This window comes from Leopardus geoffroyi, chromosome E3 (genome assembly GCF_018350155.1).
Source record: "Leopardus geoffroyi isolate Oge1 chromosome E3, O.geoffroyi_Oge1_pat1.0, whole genome shotgun sequence".
Classification (NCBI taxonomy): Eukaryota; Metazoa; Chordata; class Mammalia; order Carnivora; family Felidae; genus Leopardus; species Leopardus geoffroyi.
The window spans coordinates 29,303,832-29,321,800 of record NC_059340.1 but is presented as its reverse complement, the minus strand read 5'-3'; the positions used below and the strand labels follow the sequence as shown (position 1 = coordinate 29,321,800).

The window sequence follows — 17,969 nt, the reverse complement described above, 5'->3', positions numbered from 1 at the left end:
GACCCTGTCCCAGAGACGACCGGCTATTTCCTCCTGTTTCCCAGGGCTTCCAGCCTCCCAGGGAGACAGTCTAGAACTTTCCTGGGAAGGAGTAATGCAGACAAGCGAATTGGCTCGGTCTTCTCTGCATCTGTCCCCAAAGACTGGCATTAGGGGACGCTGATGCTGTTAACCAGCAGACTGCCCATTATCTCCTATTTATCGTGGGAGCGGGTGGTAAAGGAGTGCAGGCCAGGTAAGAAAGGAGTGGAGGCCACCCTGGCCGCTGGTTCATGGGGCAGCGAGTCAGGGGGCCCGCTCCTGCTCAGGCCCAGGGCCAACGTGCGATCCGTCCAATCCACGGCGTGAGCGGAGGCTACGGCAGGTCACCGGTACGGGGAGCAGCGGGGATGCTCCTGAGCCCCGACTCGGCCTCTGCCCACATGAAGCAGCTAGAAAACAGGAAGAGAAATCCCAGAGCACCACGCTCCTCACGGTGGTGAAGGGAACAGCTAGGGCGAAGCTTCTGGAGCCAGGTTCTAGATGTCGACACCCACCTCCTGTGCAAGGAGAGGGGGGCCTTCACTCAGCTGGCCATCTCCGAAGCCACCGCCTCCACACCGCGTGGAAATGCACAAGGAGAGAGGCAGTGCCCATCGCAAATCCCAGTCCGGACCCACGAAACCTCCTTGCCTCCCTCAGAAGGGGTACGGTGGCTGCCCAAGGTTTTCCGCAAAGGTTTGCTGCCGCGGAAGATGTTCGGAAAGGATCGCCAAGGGCTTTTAAGAGCCTTTTAATGTTGGGCTTTAAAAAATAATTGTACTTCACGAAGAAGCAATTTATCCAAACATTCAGGTGTCTTCTGGGTGCTTTCAGATTCCTGCAAGGGGTCACGGTGGTCTCAGGGGACGGGCTTCACAGTGGAATCTGTGTAAGAAGTCTTTTCCAGATGGGCTTATTCGGAAAGCATGCCCAGGGCGTGGCCAAAAAACAAGGTAGCCTGCAAAAATGGATTTCTCTCACAGGGACAGAGATCCGAGGGATTATCTCAGGCTTATAGCCAGAGGGGGTTTGCGGCTACTGTCATTCGCCCCACGTGTGATCATGCCTGGAACTCGGCTGGAGACCCTGGACGGTCCAGAACACGAAGCACCAACAGCGTGGCCACCGTCCAGGGCCGTGTGCCAAACGGAAAGGGCCGCTGAGATGTCAGATTGATGTGCTCTTCCTGACAGACTTTTCAGAAGGGGTGAGAAGTTGGGGGAACCCAACACGGAGAGAGGGCTGGACTGGCCTTTCGTCCCACCCCACAAACAAATCCCACATCAACTCAGAAAACTCCAATTAGATGCTTGCTTTGTAAAGTTTATTGACAACTGTTTGGTCCCAACACACAAAACAGCACTTGAACCACAAAGAAAGTGTTGAAACAAAGTAGACAGTTAAGAAAAACATCTCTTCCCCCAAGCCCAATCCAAAACAAACAGTGCAAGATGGGAAAGGGGGGTTTGGTGACGACTTTTTGTCTTTTTTTTTTTTTTTTTTTTTAAAACAGATAAATCTAATCTGGTACATCTTTCCACCCAGAAATAAAGAATTTCATTGTCTTAATTCTCATACATCATTTTGTCACATCATTTAATTAAGCCTCTGGATAAAAAAATAGATCACGATCAGACTGGCCGTTGTGGAGTACATCACCGACACACCGAGCTCTCGCTGTGTTCTCTCACCTTCCAACAGCGACCGTTAGAGTCACACACACGTCCCAGGCTGACTGGTGACCCCGGCAAGCGGTTCGGTTCGACCAGACTCCCACGACAGCGTACGTCTGCAGGCTCTTCTCCGTCTGTTGCTCAAAGAAGCCGCTCTGAGACTGTCCCTAAGTGACTTGTAATGGTACCTCTTACGTTTTTAAAGTCAATCCCGCATCTGCGAGCAAAACTAAAGTCCAAGAGTGCAAACTCAGCCTTAAGAAGTCTCAGGATAAGGCAACTGAGGTTCTCAACACCAACTTTATTACACTGTTTAAAAGCTTCTTAAAAAAAAATTGCACATCTGTATTTGACTTCCTGCCGTCCTATGTCTGTAGAGGAAATGCCTTCGTTCCCAGAGGGTTCGCAGAGGGGCCATAATGCTTGGAAGGCTTTTCCAGTGCTGTTCCATCTCGACTGGGGCCACGTGTGGAGAACTGAGAATCACTGGCTTCATTTTAGAGATTTTGGGGAACAAAAACCTGACTTGTAAAAATCTCTCTCTAGCCCTTGTTCTGTGGCATTTTATCCAAATGCTGGCTATGAAGAAATCAGAGCCCACTCTCCGGCCTTCTAGAAATTACAAAATATGAACAATTCCCCCAAAGAAACCATCTCCGTAGCAGAAGACCTTAAGCCCACGGGTTCTCTCTGCTCTATGAATGAATCCGCCTTTTTGCCCAACAAATACAACCCATTGTAAATGTCAGGTTTCTCCAGGAGGGGTGAGAGGTCACCGTCACCGGATGCCTCTGCCACCTCGAGGCGAAGGTCATTCCACAGGGCAGTGCTCCCTCAGAGGCTGGCTTTTCCCAAAGGGCAACATCAGACACCACAAAACAACCAAACATGCTTCCAACAACAGCGAGAAGTAACAGTAAAAGCGGACACTCTTAAAAGACACGGAGCCAACACGCACGCGCACACACATGCACTCGCGCAGAAAGCTTCCCGGCTACCGAAACCAGGTTTAAAATGACAAATACAAGGTTAAGATGATCAACCTTGGCCTTCACACGTATAGATAGAATTCTGTCTCTTCCTAGTGGAAAGAGTATCGGTATCACTCCTGTTAACGCACCCCCTCGGCTCTGATTTGTAATTTATGCATTTCATGCATATTTTAGGAAATCAGACTCTCTTCCCAACATTGCCTCTCAACACACAACACTGTGTGCTAGAATTCAGATGCTGACTTTCAATTCATGACACCAAGGCCATCTCCTTTTCCTTAACCCATTGCCTATCAAACTGGAATGGAACATAAAAGGGAAGCTTAAAACATCCTCAACTTTCTAGAAAGCTCCTACATGGAACCCTGAAGCGGAAACATTTAAAAATTTTCGTCATGAAGCCACATTTGTCAACTACAGACATAGTTACAAAAAACAAAAGAAACCAAGGCACGCTTACAAGTCACATGGAAGCTAGGAACCTTCCTAATCCAACGTGAAAACACATTCTCACCACCTCGCCCGCCCTTCTGCTTCCGTGTGTGAACGCACAGGCTGTGGAGCAGGCTTCAATGCAAAGACACACCATGCACTTGATTCAGACTGTCTGGAAACACCAGGAAGCAAAGGCTCAGAGGCTATCTTGTGCTACATGTAAGATTCGACCACGGGTGTGGCTTGAAGGAAGTAAAACCACTCCCTTCGAGCTGAGTTCTCACTGCTTTCTTCTTAGAGAACATCATTACATTTCGTGATAAGAAAAACTGGGTAAAATATATTAAGAATTCTTTAACAAATGCCAGGAAGTTTTGGGGTGGCTTTTTTGTTGTTGTTTTTCCCAAATAATTAGGGGAGGAAAAAAGAAAAACATTTCAGCTCAAGGCTGTGTTCAATGTCAAAGAAACAAAACGTTATGGGATACAGATGAAGTAAGTGGCTTCTAGGGGGTTTTCATTCAAACAGAAAAGGCTGTGTTTTTTGAACCCACTTTTGTGTGCAGAATCAGACAGCGTTTCCCCATCCTAATTCTATGTTCAAAACGCGAGTCAAAGCTTGGTTATAGGTGCAAAGGAAAAATTGGCTGCCAATTTTACTCTATTTTTGGGTTGCTTTTTGGCCGGGCTTTCCACGGGGTCCTTGCCGAGCAGGGACTCTGAGGTTTCCGAGGAGGGGCAGGGAGGCACTGGGGCAGCTGCTGAGACGCAGGGTGAGCTGGACTCGGAGGCTGGGTTTTTGTTCTTTACTGGTACTGCAATTTCAATGCTCTCTTCTTGGTTTAAAATCATGATTTCTGTAAACACAGAAAAGCAAACCCCTTCAGTTCTAGGACCTGCCAGACATGTTGGTTTTTAGTTTCTAAGATTACCTCAAAAAATGTCTTGTAAAACTTTTTTTAAAGTTTATTTATTTTAAGAGAGAGAGAGAAAGAGAGCAGAGGAGGGGCAGAGAGAGAGGGAGAGAGAATGCCAGGCAGGCTCCGTGCTGTTGGCATGGAGGCCGACGCCGGGTTCAAACTCACGAACCGTGAGATGGTGACCTGAGCCGAAACCGAGAGTCGGACGCTTAACCTACTGAGCCACCCTGGGCCCCTCAAAAGATGTTTCAAAAACAACCCACCAAACATCATGCCCAGGTCACAATGTACGTACCAGCTATGTGGTCACTCTGAGTCACTTAAAGTCACGTATTTTATAAACTACACATCGGCTCTCCCGGGAATGAGGTTTTAGAGAACGTCATTTTGGCCAGAACTCAACAGCCAATGGTTCAGAAACATTTTTTCCCCACTCTGGATCCTGTGCCCAATCGTTCTCTCTGTCAGGGAAAGACCCACCAGCCTCCTGGGACCCGAACACTCTCACACCAGGAGGGACCTCAGTGTCAGGAAGCCCCGGGCCCTTCCACGGACAGAGGACAGCACTCCGTGGAACTAAGGTGGGCAGAAACAGGGAGAGAGCTGCAGAGTCGGGATCACTCTCAAGTACCCAGACACTGAAACACAGCCGCTTTTCCGGCAGTGTTTACAGGCTGCTCTTTCTCTGGCTGAGCCCCAAACACTTGGCCCGCTATACACACAGGGCCAGTTTTGCTTGGAAGAGACCCCCCTGCGTGTGTAAGGGGCTCTCGCACCGAAGGCACAGAGAGGAGAGAGTGAGAGTCGGGATGCAGAGCCCCGGCTCCCTGCTCAGGCCGACACTCAGGACAACAGCAGACGCCACTGCAATTACATTTGTGCCCCTCGTCACACGCGCATGGGGGAGCCCACGTTTACTAAATGCACCACAGCCACAACCCCACGGAAGCATTACTATCCACCATACGCCCCTCTAGCTGTGCCTCCTTGAGACGGACGGACGCTCCTGCTTCTGTCACAGGTCACACCTTCTAGGGGCAAGAGCCACGTGTATGTTTCCCCTCCCACTTTCCAGATAAACAGCCTCAGTTCTTTCACCGGGCAACACGAGGCTGTGCCTGGCGTTCCCCGGAAACAGTACACACAGCGGAGAAGAACTCGTTGTGATAGACGAAGGCGACAAGGGAAGGGCCTCGATAGAGGCGGTGGGCCATCCTCTGCGGAGGCCAGGTGATACAGAAGCAGGACAAGAAGGCTGGGGTTCGAATCCTGGCTCAGCCACTTCCCAGTCCAGCAGCCTGGGGCCAGCGTGGTCTCCAGTGGCGGCCCAAGCTGCACCCCTCGTCACCTGCCCTGCAAGGCTGTGGTTCTGGTGAAGCATGAACATGCCTGTGAGCCCAAGCGTGGGGTCAGGCACAAGGGGGACACGCGGGGCCGGCACCAGGTCGGTGCTCCAGGCGGCCAGCTTCCCGTCCCTTCTCAGATCACTGTGCAGAGCCCAGAGTTCACGTCCCAGACGCCCTCCCCGCCTCCCTTGCTCACAGCCTCACAAGGCCCGGGGACGCGGGGCAGCCCCCCGACTCTAGGCCAGACCGGGCTGCCGCGTGCGGCTGGTGCCAGGTGCGCCCACGAGCCACTGCCCCTTACGCAGGCGGGGAACACACGCCCAGCAAGCCCTCCACACGCCCCCGTGGCCTTGTCCACGGCCCGGCTGCATCAGCCCTCCAGACCCACCGCCTGTCCGGGCCTGCCGCTCCCTGAGCCACCCCGGGCTGTGAGCCTCGTTTTGCAGGAAGACTGACAGGAAAACAGGGTCCTGAATAATCATCATCAGTGCAGGTATTTTTGTGCCTGAAAAACCACAGGTGCTCCCCACCTCCATCTAATGTTTACCACACTGGCATCATTCTTTTCTCTTTTAATCCACAGAGAAAACCCCCGCGACAACACGGTGCATCCTACCAGAAGGCGCTTGAGGGTGCTCCTCAAACTGAATGAGATCAGCAGACTGGAGGATGACAGGATCTGGTCTCAGCTGAGGGGACGGCAGGCATGACGGGACGGGCGCACACAGGAGGTCCACAGGGGAGTTGTTGGTCAGGCGGAGGAGCTCCTGCTCGGTTTGATGGGGCCCTGGACAGAGAAGGCAGGCGTGACTCTACCGTGAGACTGTGCCTGAGGCCTTCTTTCCCGGCCTTCAGGACAAAAAAGGCCAGGAAGTACTCAAGAACTCTCAGTTAAAAAAAAAAAAAAAAGTCATTAACAGAAAGGCCTTGGTCGCTCTTTGGTGAGGGAAATGTCACAGGCCAGTATTTCCCGTTCTTAGGAATAGCAATCTCCTAAGGGCTGCAGCCAAAAAAAAAAAAAAAAAAAAAAAAAAAAAAAAAAAAAAAAAAGAGGGGTTCCACAATCGGCTTCTAAAGAGGAGACACAAGAATCCGCAGACGGTATATAAAGTAGTTAAGTGAGCAAGAGCTCCAAACCGGAAGAGCTGAACCCCGGTCTGTCACTCCCCAACTGAGTGAACCTGGGTAAGTAAGCCCTTTAACCTCCCAGAACTTGGGTCCCTCATTTGTAGCCTGGAGGCAACGCGTGACAGCTGAGGGCACAGAGCTCCTTCAGGAGCTCTAGAAAGTCTAACACGCTGCACACGTGAGGCGCTGGACACGCACAGGCCACGGCAACACTTCTAACTAGCGACTAACGCGGTCGTATGAAGACTGAAGGCGCATACACAGCAATGGACCCACCCAAAACCCTTACAATAAAGTTAAAATTGCTACAGAGCTCAAGTCAGCTTGTACCCAGAGAAGGTTCCACATAAAATCTAAGTGAGCCACTGCTGTCCTTAGTATTATTAATATATTATTATCCAGTCTTTCCCAGGGAGATCCTGTAACAAAGACTATCCTTGATCCAACTTTAGCCCAGGCCCTTTGAACCCTCTTCCCCACAGGCCTTGACCTTGGCCTTCCATGTCTGTCCGGTCCTTGCCAAGTCTGCTCTTAGCAAATAGCTTGCGGGGTTTTGTGAGAAATCGCACCCCTGCTCTCTGAACAAGGTCCCCAATCCTCCACCCCAGATGTCCTCCCTCACTCTGCTCCTTGACTAAAATATCCCCACCCACCCCACTTTTATTTTAAGTTTAATTTATTTATTTCTGAGAGAGAGAGAGAGAGACAGAGAGAGACAGAGAGAGAGAGAGAGAGAGAAAGAGAGAGAGAGAGAGAGAGAAAGAGAGAGAGAATCCCAAGCAGGCTCTATACTGTCAGCCCAGAGGCCGACACAGGGCTCGAACTCACAATCCCTGTGTTCACAACCTGAGCCAAAATCAACAGTCACACACTTAACTGACTGAGCCACCCAGTCACACTGCCCCCCTCACCCTTGTACTCAGAGCTGAGTTCGATCTCCCTCCTCTAGTGCAGCACAGTTGACCCTATTGCCATGGTCTTAAAATACCGTTTTAACAAGTGTCCAAGAAATTTTGTCCTCGAACATGTGAACTGGGCTCACATATTGTCACTACAGGGGCGTCCACATGCTTTAAGAGCCTTAACCGCTAACCACAAAATGCCATCAAAAGCAGGCCAGGTTTTCAGGTACCAACTAAACGCCGGACTGCTTCGGAAAATGTAAGAAGACTTGACTTTAACAAAGGAAAACAACCCACTGTGGTCCTTTTCCACCCCCACCCCCAACCCACTCCCAGCCACTTGCAGCATCTCACAAGCTTCGTTCCGTTTTTCCACGCTTACCATCGCTGCCTGCTCCAAGTCTGAGTTCCGGGGCTGTGCAAGATTCGGGCGCCGCTGGGATGCGCTCTGTGGCCGAGGGCTGGTCTTCAGGACTGACAGGGGAGAGCCCGAGTGAACTCACACGGCCTGGAGGACCAAGAGGGCCCATCAGAGGGAGAAGTCGGTGAGACAACCGAGGTTTCCGGAGCGGGGAGGGGATGGGTGCTTACTTACTTTTCATGTCATTTTTTAACACTACAATTCTCTTATGACCATGTCCTTTGATCCAGACCACCTGCACACGAGACATACTACTGGTTAAGCAGTGGAAAAGGAGAGGAAATAAATCCTAAATCCAGGCAGAACGTGACCAACTGTGCTGACCCGAAATACCTCACAAGTTAGAAAGTGACGCCAAGGAAAAATTTTCTATGCTTCTTTTAGCTTTTAAAGTGATAGAAGCTGGCAGAAACACGTCCCTTACGAGAAGATGCGTAGTCTAAAAACGGTGAGACTCAGCTTTAAAAATATGCTTTGCGGCTCTTCCAAAGACCATCTCCCAAACGGCAGTTCTGGTCTATTAAAGGAGACAGTTCTCACAGGAGAGCCCTTACTAATTTTTCTAGTAAACATACCCTAAGAGGATTCATGGAGATGAATCAAAGCAAGTCCCCGGTCCTACTTCTAAAACGAAGTCCTCTCTCCATGTCCTTAGCAGAGCAAGAGCGGAGCAGAGGTCCTTGGCTCCCTGCACCGCCCCACACGCGCCTGTCACCGAGCCCCCGACCTCAGCCTCACCAGGTCCTCCCTGCCTCCCCCATCCCTCTCACACAGGTGCGCTTTGGGTGTCACTCCTACCTGGACTCTGGCCACGGCCAGGATCCTCGCCAAGCCCTCTCCTCCCCTCCCACCGGTCTGGGTCGCAGCAGTGACATTGGTGCTTTCCGCACACAAACCTGAGACTCCCCCCTGCCCTCCCCTCCAGGCCCTCCCGCCCACCTGAAGGAGGAAGGCCCCCGCAAGTGAGCTCCTGCTTCACTGATGGGCCCCTGCCTACTTGTAAATGCCCTGAACCTTCCACACTGCTGGTCACTACCCTGCATCCGCTTATGCAGCCCCTTCTGTCACAGGGTTCACTTCTACGCATCCCCAACATCTCGGCCCTAGAACGAACCCCAAGCCCGGGCATGGGCCCTGCTCGTGGTCCCTTCTCACTGCACCCAAAAATGGCGGCACTGACCGCACTGCCTCATCGCCTGCTCAGGTGCCCTGACCTCACTCCATCACCTAATCACCCGGCAGACAGGAACTTAATACGGGCTCACAGAATGAAGGAGAAACGCTGAAGTCATTCATTTTATGCCAATGGTAGGTTTTTCAAAATGCCTGCCACGTCATCGACCCGGCAGCATTTCCACCTCCTGTGCAGGAGACGGGCCTGGGGCTGTCCCGAAGACGCTGTCCAAGAAGCTCGGCAGACACGCACCTGAGGGATTGCTCCCAAGAGCTCCTCCACACTACTGTAGCCGTAGGTCTTGGGTTGCAGTGTTTCTCCGACATACTTGGTATAGGCCATGGAAAACTCATGGAGAAAAAGCTGCTGGTAGTGGTAAGTATGGAGTAGAGACCGCACGTTCTTGGCAAACAAATACAGGCTTGTGAGCTTCACACACTCCTCTGTCTTGTCATTAGTAAAAACCTGGCTCGAGAGAAAAAGACGCATTAGAAACTCCCAGAGTATTGGCCTTGCCCCCCAGGGGTCCGGGCCTCCAGCTGAGAATGAAAAGGCACCAAGTCAACTTGAAAAGGGACAGCAAGCCAGGGAGGAGGAGGAGGAGGAGGGGTTCATCCAAGGATCTCCTCAGAGAGAAAGCAGCGCCTTGAGCAAACCTTGGTTCTATCTGTGCCTCTAAGCCGGCAGAGGTCTGAGGGAACTGTGTGTCAGAAAGGAAGGAAACTAGCCAAGCTGGGGTCTCAAACAAGGAGGCAGCGAGGAGGGAAGGGAGCTGCATCAGACGGCAGGGACTGAGCCCAGGGAACTCGCACTCCCAAAATGGCCTTCCAAGGAACACTGTGCTGCAGATGACGACAGTGGTATTCTTGCAGGGCATGGAGGGAAGAAACCCCAAAGCTCTTCTGTCCTCAAGTAAACAAATTCCTTTACCAGAAACCTTTCCAGAGTCTTAATGTACACTGAAAATCTCTAAGGGAAGGGGTATTTCCCAACCCTCACAGGCCACAGAAAGCCTTTTGTATCGGATCACCTATTTATGCCTCCTAGAACCAGTGTTCATGTAACAGAGAACTGAGAGACTCTAGAAAATGTTGGATTTGGTACTGGGGAACAAACCAGAACTGCACAGTAGTTAAGGTAGGAAAAATACCTTTTACTTAAGAACTACCACAACAAAGGAAAAGAAAGAACCCCAGTATAGAATTGGGCTCGATTCTGAATACAAGAGAGAAAAGTGGGGATTTATAGGCAAGGAGGGAGGGGGTGTTGGTGGATGGAAAATTACTAAGACATCCAAGGTCACTGTCTAGTCTATAAGGCGGCTCCCAGAAGCCTGGCCTAAGTTTGGCCAAGGAGAGACTTTTTGTCAGTATCTTTTAATTATTTAGTTATCAATCACATGGTTATTTGGTAACAACGGTATACCACTCTCTTCCTATGTTGCTGGATTTTACTGGTTAATATCCTACTTAGAACCATTGTTTTTTGGGGGACTCTTAGGTTTTGGTATTAAAGTTTCTTCGGCTTCATAAAATGAAGTGGTGAGTTATGTGCTTTCAACACGGCCTAGAATGGTTCTTAGGAAGTTGGAGTTATGCTTTAAAAGTCAGTTAAAAATCCAACTGTGAACCTATCTGGTCCTGGCGTAAATTTCAACGATCTTATAGCCCCTTTGGTGGTAACTGGTCGAATTTTTAACATCTAGGGTCAATTTTGATAATTTTGTGGGGTGGAAGGGGCTTTATCTATTTCTGTAGTATTGTCTTATGATTTTTCTAACCTTAAGTGCTATTCTTAAAAGGCAACCTGGGTGACCAGCCTTCCTTTCTGACCTGTGCCTGACTGATGAGTCGCCCGGAGCCCCCACAAAATCCATCTAATTCAGACATACCTAACAGTAGCAAACTGCAGCCAGTATATAACAAAGCACCCCAGCCTGAGACTCAGGAGGCCCAGGCTTCCCTCTTAGCTTGCTACTCGTTTGGGCAAGGTGCCCACGCCCCTGCTACGCCTCAGTTTGTTCAACTACGAGATGACCGACTGGTCCCTTCCAGCTCTACATCCTCTAAGCCAGACCATCAAGTGATCCAGAAACATATGGTTCAGCGGTTCTCATAAGACGGCTCCACAGAACTGTCAATATTCATACCTCCACTAAGTAGGGCAGACTCTTCAGAAGTTCGGTCAAGGTCATGAATCCATATTCACATGGGTTGAGGGGAGCACTGTGGGTAGTTTCATAACGCCTCTTGAGCTCATCGACAGACAGGTGGGCGGCTCCTTCCCAAGACATCAGCAACACCAGCAGCTGGGCAGTGAGAGCACGCAGGGACTTGCGGTTGATCAGCTGAATCTGTTTGCCTGATGCCATGTCAGCAACCTGGGAGGACAAGAGTCCACGTGTTTTCCCAGCTAGAGAGAGGGGTGCCATGCCACACCCACTCAGCTACTGTCCTTGGGCTAGTGAGACCAACAGAGGGAGATTTTCTAACTTCTTCTTTTCCAGCTGCTATGGGACACCAGACCAACATTTCAGGGGACACCGGGGCAGGAGCTGTTCTCTCCCTTTCTGCTGGTCCACAATCAGAAACTTCCATCAACACCAGCCCTCTTTTAGGGCACTCCTTCCACTCCCCAAGCCCCTGAACTGAAGGTTGCTGCGCTCAGGGAGGAGGCAAGGGAGGGGTTTGGACTGTGTCCCAGGTGCTAGACTGGGGCAGGGATGGAAGGCCCACTTTAAGGACACCCACATTTTCTTCTAGTCCATCATCACTAGCCAGTAAGTGGGTATTTTCCTGACTACATGTCTACCCCTCGATTCTTTCTGGTTCTCAAGGAGATAACGGGTCTGAGTGATGAAGCACGCTGGAAGGGGAAGCTCCTGAAAAAGACAGAGGTTATCATTTGGGGACCAAAGAGCACGTGAAGAAACAGATGTTTGGTAACTGAGACCCACAGGCACGTGCACCGCTGAGGTGTTGGCACGTAAGCCAAGGTTTACTGCTACGTGTTTTCCCCTCTGGTTTTCCAGCCAACACCACAGGTCTCAGTGCCTCGGCGTGGGCTGGGTCACCACAGGCTTGTGTGCTTTGGGCTCTCACAGGCAGAGCAGCACCTGAGGAACTGTCACCATCCCACTGTGACCCTGGTTCGGATGCTCACCCAGAGCCCAGGCAGGAGGATGGAGGGCAGACCCCCACACCAGTTACCATGGTGACAGATTTCCCCTATCAACAGAGTCAGGTCTAGGGGAGTCTGAGTCATCTTGTTCAATGCCTAGACCATTGCTACTATTGTAGCCTTTCAAGGAGTAAAAATAAAAACCTGTTCTTTCGAGGCTACTTAGATACATCTCTTGATTCTGAACCCATGCTACGCAACAAATCCTCTAGGGAGCTTATAAAAGATGCCAATGCTCAGAGCACACTGGGCCTAATTGCATCAGAATCTCGGGGGGTAGGGTGGAGGGGTCCGCTTCTCAGCATTCCCCAGAAGCTTCCCGGAGATGCAGCAGCAGCCAGGGCAGCGCACCGGAGCCTCTCCAATCCTCCCCCATCTTGACTGCTTACGCCCAAACTTCCCACTCACTCGCCCTTGCTTATCAGAGTCTCTGGTCATGGCTGAGTCCTGCTACCCACTGAAGCACTCCACTGCCTTTATGCTGGGTGACTGAGTATCCAGGGGGCCCCTCCCGTCCTGTGGCCTTTCAGTTCCTCAACTTCCTCATCTCCGGGGATAACCCCTTCCACTGACTTCCACTGTGGACACCCATTCCCAGGTCGCACATGGGATCTCGCCATCTACCGCCCGCTGCCGAGGTAGCTCATGCAAACCTCCCGTGCACCCTGCGCGCCAAGGGAGGCCTGCGGCAGATGCTGGGGTGGGAGACGGAAAAGAGATACGAATGATCGGCTCTTCCTCCCCTTCTCCAGCTTCACCGGCACGGACTCGCACCTCCTCCCAATTAAAAACCCTCTGCCTTCTTCACTTTCCTCTCGTGTCCACCTTGGCGCTGATAGGCCATGAATTCATTACCACTCTTGTCATGCTCTGTAAACAACTTTGTCCCTTTGGTGCCTTTTCTTTGCACCATCTGGCAAACTCCCACCTCGAGCCCGACAGTCTGCTTTCCGAGCCGGCAGCAAACCCAGGGTAGCGCTATGGGCACCGCCTCCCTCCTGCGGGGCTCCCCTACTCCCCGCGCCCCTGCCTCATGTCCTGGCGGGCCCCCCACACCGCACCATACCATGAGGGGCCTCAATCTCGAATCCTGTGTCTTTCGTCCTCTCTCTATGCAGTTGCTCTCACCTTCACTTCACAGAAAAATAGCTCGTGGTGGGTACCCCCCTCCTCTTTCCAGAGAGGAACAGCAAACTTCCCTGTGTCTACATCCGCCCGCTACTCCCTCCCTCTGGTCGAAGCACTAATATCAGGGCTGTGCCCTGCCGTCTGCTGAATGCCGATTCCCATGCCTGCCTCCTCGGAAACCCCACCCCACCACCTCTTGTCTGTGTATTTCTCTCCTCTCCCTTGAGCACATCCTTCCTGGCGGCTCTCAACCATGCGGGGGTCTCTCCACCTGGGAGCAAAGCAGCCACAGAAAGCTCATGGGCTCACTCGGTCCCGTGGCCTTGCCGCCACTGTGCACTCCCGCTGCCCCTTCACAAGGAGACAAGCTGAAAGCCTGTATTACCTGTCACCATTTTCTTGCCTCCTACTCCTCCTCATGCCTTAACCTGCTCAGTGTGCCTCTGGTCCCCACTCACTGGTGGTGACCCCGCCCGGCCAGCAACACCAAGTTCCTCCATGTAGCCAGGCCCGAAGGTCACATTAGTCCCTGCCTCACTCGTCCCAGCAGGTGACAGTGCTGGCCGTTTCTCCTCCTTGGATTGGGAGGGCCACACTCCTAGCGTCCTCCCTACTCTGGGTGCTGTGAAGGTTCTCCCCTCAACTGGACAGGACGTGAATGCATCCCTTCCACGTCTGTAACCAGGGCTGCCCCTCTTGGTGGCACTTCCACTCTGCCTCCTCTTAGTGAGTTTTCTTGGCCCCAGGCTGGAGGCAGCCTGAAACCACCCAGCTGCTCAGTCTAGGACAGGGAGGGTTAGTTCAGTCCAGGGCAGGAAGGAAGAGGAAGTTACCCTCTCCAATCCCGTGTTACCAGCAACAAGGGCTGTTGTGAGCCTAGCCTGCTCCTAAATCTACTCGAGTGAGTCAGAATCTGTGGGGAAAGAGATCTGGGATTACAGCCTCCCCAAAACTTCAGAAACGATGATCCATTTAGAAGAATATACCTGAGGAAAAAAACATCCTCGGATAAAAGACACCTCATCAGTTCAGAGTCATTCCTTTGACAAGGCCCTGAATAAACACACAGAAGCAAGACCAAAAATCTTAGCTGCCAAACCAGAGCCCCTATTAGTGTAATCTCCTATTACCTAATAAGGTATTAATAGCAAACAAAGCACTTACTGTGAAACAGAAACTACTGCAAGGTGTGAACAAAGAAACGCTAAAGCACAGGAAAACACCCCAGCGAAGATGAAGTCACACTGTCGTGCAAATAAAAATCTGCTAACCTTTACAACATGGCAGAGCTTCTGAGTTAAAGCTGAAACTGAACTGACATCGTAGTCTTGGAGACGAAACGTGTAACCAAAAGTTTTAGCGTATTCCGTAAGCAGATCTGTCATCATAAGGCAGTTATCTTTTTGGGACCGAAGGAGTTTGACAAACTGGGCAGCAAGAGCTTTGAATCGTTCTACCTCTGTCAAAGTGAGGATTTTTTCTTCTCCACATTCCAATACCTTGGAAAACACACAGCAGGAAGAAGGCGAGATTGAACAAGTTATGATTGTTCATAGAATTAAGTGGCATGGAAATGTATTCGGTTAGTAATGGAAAAGCACTTTGGTGTTCTTTAATGGATATAGAGCTTCAGTTCTGCAAGATGAAAAAGTTCTGGAAATTGGTTGCACAGCATGTGATACATTTACCACCACTTAACTGCACACTTAAAAAGGGTTAACAAAGTAATGTGTATTTGACCACACACAGGAGGAATTTAAAAAAAAATTTTTTTATGTTTATTTATTTTTGAGAGCAAGAGAGACAGAGCATGAGCAGGGGAGGGGTAGGCAGAGAGGGAGAACAGGAAACCGGCGCAGTCTCCAGGCTCTAAGCTGTCAGCACAGAACCTGATGTAGGCCTCAAACTCAGACTGTGAGATCAGGACCTGAGCTGAAGTCAGACGCTTAACCGAATGAGCCACCCAGGCGCCCCAAGAAGAATTTTAAAAGCACTTTAGGGGCCTGGGTGGCTCAGTCCATTAAGCGTCTGACTTCAGCTCAGATCATAATCTCTTGGTTTGTGAGTTTGAGCCCTGCATCAGGCTCTATGCTGACAGCTCAGAGCCTGGAGCCTGCTTCAGATTCTGTCCCTTCCTCTCTCTCTGCCCTTCCCCTGCTTGCACTCCGGTATCGCTCTCTCTCAAAGATAAATAAATTTTAAAAATCACAAATGCTAATAAAATTAACAACAAAAATCTGGTTTAACTTAGCAATGGCTTAACAGCTAAGCATTCATATCACCTCGCGTACGCATCCCCAGGACCAACCTAAGAGATTTGAAAAATACGGCACTAATGGAAAAACATTCCATTTAAGAAATCAAACAATTAAAAAGAATCAAACTATTTCATCTTTTGACAATAATTACTCTAAAATAAATTTGAAGATGGTTTCTTTCTTCATTGAAGGGGAAAAAAAACCCCACACTTACCTTAAAATACTAATGAGCAAAAACATAGCTTCTCTGATCAAAATACTTCAAGTTTTCCTATTTCCTAACTACTTACTTCCCAGGAAAAGAGGCCTGAGAGAAAGAAAAAAAAATTCTCCCATATATTGTTTAGAAAAATATCATTGGAATCTCTACTCACTTGTAAAATATCAGGTATGGCTTCAAAAAGTTCAAGTAGTTTAGTAAACCCATAGTATGCAAGTTTACACTGCCGGCCAAAGTGGTGATGGTAGGAGGGGATAAATTTGTTAAAGGGCATCCGGAAATGGGGTTGGTGCCGCAGCAAATCAACAACATCCTTGGAGAACTGCTTTGTCCTTTCTATTTCATCCTGGGTACGTTCTTTAAAAAAAAAAAAAAAAAAAAAAAAATTGATCAGTCATCACAGTCTTCCATTGATTTGTGTTGAACATTAGTGGTATAGTTAGTCCTATGTACAGATTACAAGAGGTATCATCTTTGCCTTCCAAATGCACACAGCCTAAGACAAACACATTCATATGCTCTCTCTGCAGAATGGTTTTCAAACTCATTCAAGGACACAATACCCGGAGGCCAGGAAACTATTATGGTACACAGTGAAATATACATACATACCCATGTAATTTCACCTTGCAAGCTGGACATACTTTTTCTAGCTCCCTGTCTCCCACCCCTATCCCATATATAGGAGCCTGACACGTACGAGCATGTACATGACAGGTCTCGGTACTTGTAAAAATAACCTAGAAATTATTTCTGTAAACTCGCACTTCTGAATAGCCACATGCTTTGTTTATTCTTCTGACCTTCAGTTAAAATTGTTAGCAAAAAGAGTATCAGGCAACAAAAGTTTAACAAACGCACAGGGCAATAAAAGCTAACATTTCACTTTTTATTTCAATTAATTTTTATGTATGTAATTTTTTTTGGAAGTTTTTAGGGCGCTTGGGTGGCTCAATTAATTGCCCAACTTCAGCTCAGGTTATGATCCCACGGTTTGTGAGGTCGAGTTCTGCATTGGGCTCTGTGCTGACAACTCAGAGCGTGGAGTCTGCTTCACGGATTCTGTCTCCCTCTCTCCCTGCCCCTCCTCTGCTTGTCCTCTGCTTGTGTCTCTTTCTCTCAAAAATAAATAAACGTTTAAAAAACAAAAAGAAATTTTTTAAAAGTTTTTTTTTTTTAGGGGTACCTGGGTGGCTCAGTCAGTTGAGCACCCGACTCCTGATTTCAGCTCAGGTTCCCAGGGTTGTGGGATCTGAACCTCCACACTAAGCACAGAACGTGCTTAAGAGTCTCTTTCTCTCTCTCTCTCTCTCTCCCCTCCACCCAGCCCCTCTCCCTGCTCACAAGCTCTAAAAAAATAAAAAATAAAAAGATTTAAGGGGTGCCTGGGTGGCACAGTCAGTTAAGCGTCCAACTTCAGCCAGGTCACGATCTCGCGGTCCGTGAGTTCGAGCCCCGCGTCAGGCTCTGGGCTGATGGCTCAGAGCCTGGAGCCTGTTTCCGATTCTGTGTCTCCCTCTCTCTCTGCCCCTCCCCCGTTCATGCTCTGTCTCTCTCTGTCCCAAAAATAAATAAACGTTCAAAAAAAAAAAAAATTAAAAAAAAAGATTAAGAAAGAAAAATTTAAGTAACCTCTACACCCAATGTGGCACTTGAACTCATAACCCCAGATGAAGAGTCACATGCTCTTCCAAATGAGCCAGCCTGGTGCCCCTCTATTGATTTTTAAATGAGAATCAGAAGACCGACATTACTCACTCCAAAAGCTCTGGAGTGCCATAATTTCATGAATATCAGTGTTCTGCAGGAACACAGGTTAAGAATCACCGATTAATAACAGTGGGAGAAGAGGACAGTAGATAGATGTAATTTCACCTACCCTAGCTCCCAGACCTCAACCAGAGTGGCCAAAATATGAAAGATAAAGCAAAACATATGCTTGAGCCTTCTTTCCTTCTTCAGAGTGCATGGTAAGGTAGCTCAGTTAAAGATAAGAGTCAAGCAAGAGCCATGGTAACCGACTCTCAGATGGATAATTATGGTGTCAACAGCCATAGACAGGCTGAAGAAGGCATTTTGGCAAAGTGCTGGTTATGCCCCTCTTCCCCCTGGAGGGAAAATTCTAAATTCTAAATTCTAAAAAACCAGCTTTTCCTTATTGGTGAGTGGCTT

At 49.5% G+C, this 17,969-nt stretch overlaps 1 protein-coding gene across 10 annotated transcripts in view; it reads right to left on the bottom strand.

Annotated features, from left to right (window-relative positions):
• Positions 1-1,328: 1,328 nt before the first annotated feature.
• MARF1 (meiosis regulator and mRNA stability factor 1) overlaps positions 1,329-17,969 on the bottom strand; it is a 39,531-nt gene continuing 22,890 nt past the window's right edge. For all 10 annotated transcript variants that reach the window (XM_045461828.1, XM_045461831.1, XM_045461826.1 and 7 more), the window contains 8 exons: positions 15,952-16,154; positions 14,591-14,818; positions 11,161-11,391; positions 9,264-9,476; positions 8,012-8,072; positions 7,799-7,924; positions 6,003-6,173; positions 1,329-3,977 (listed from right to left, as the gene is read on the bottom strand). In XM_045461828.1, coding sequence (XP_045317784.1) covers positions 3,733-3,977; positions 6,003-6,173; positions 7,799-7,924; positions 8,012-8,072; positions 9,264-9,476; positions 11,161-11,391; positions 14,591-14,818; positions 15,952-16,154 — 1,478 coding nt within the window. In that variant the 3' untranslated portion in view covers positions 1,329-3,732. The remainder of the gene's footprint in view (positions 3,978-6,002; positions 6,174-7,798; positions 7,925-8,011; positions 8,073-9,263; positions 9,477-11,160; positions 11,392-14,590; positions 14,819-15,951; positions 16,155-17,969) is intronic.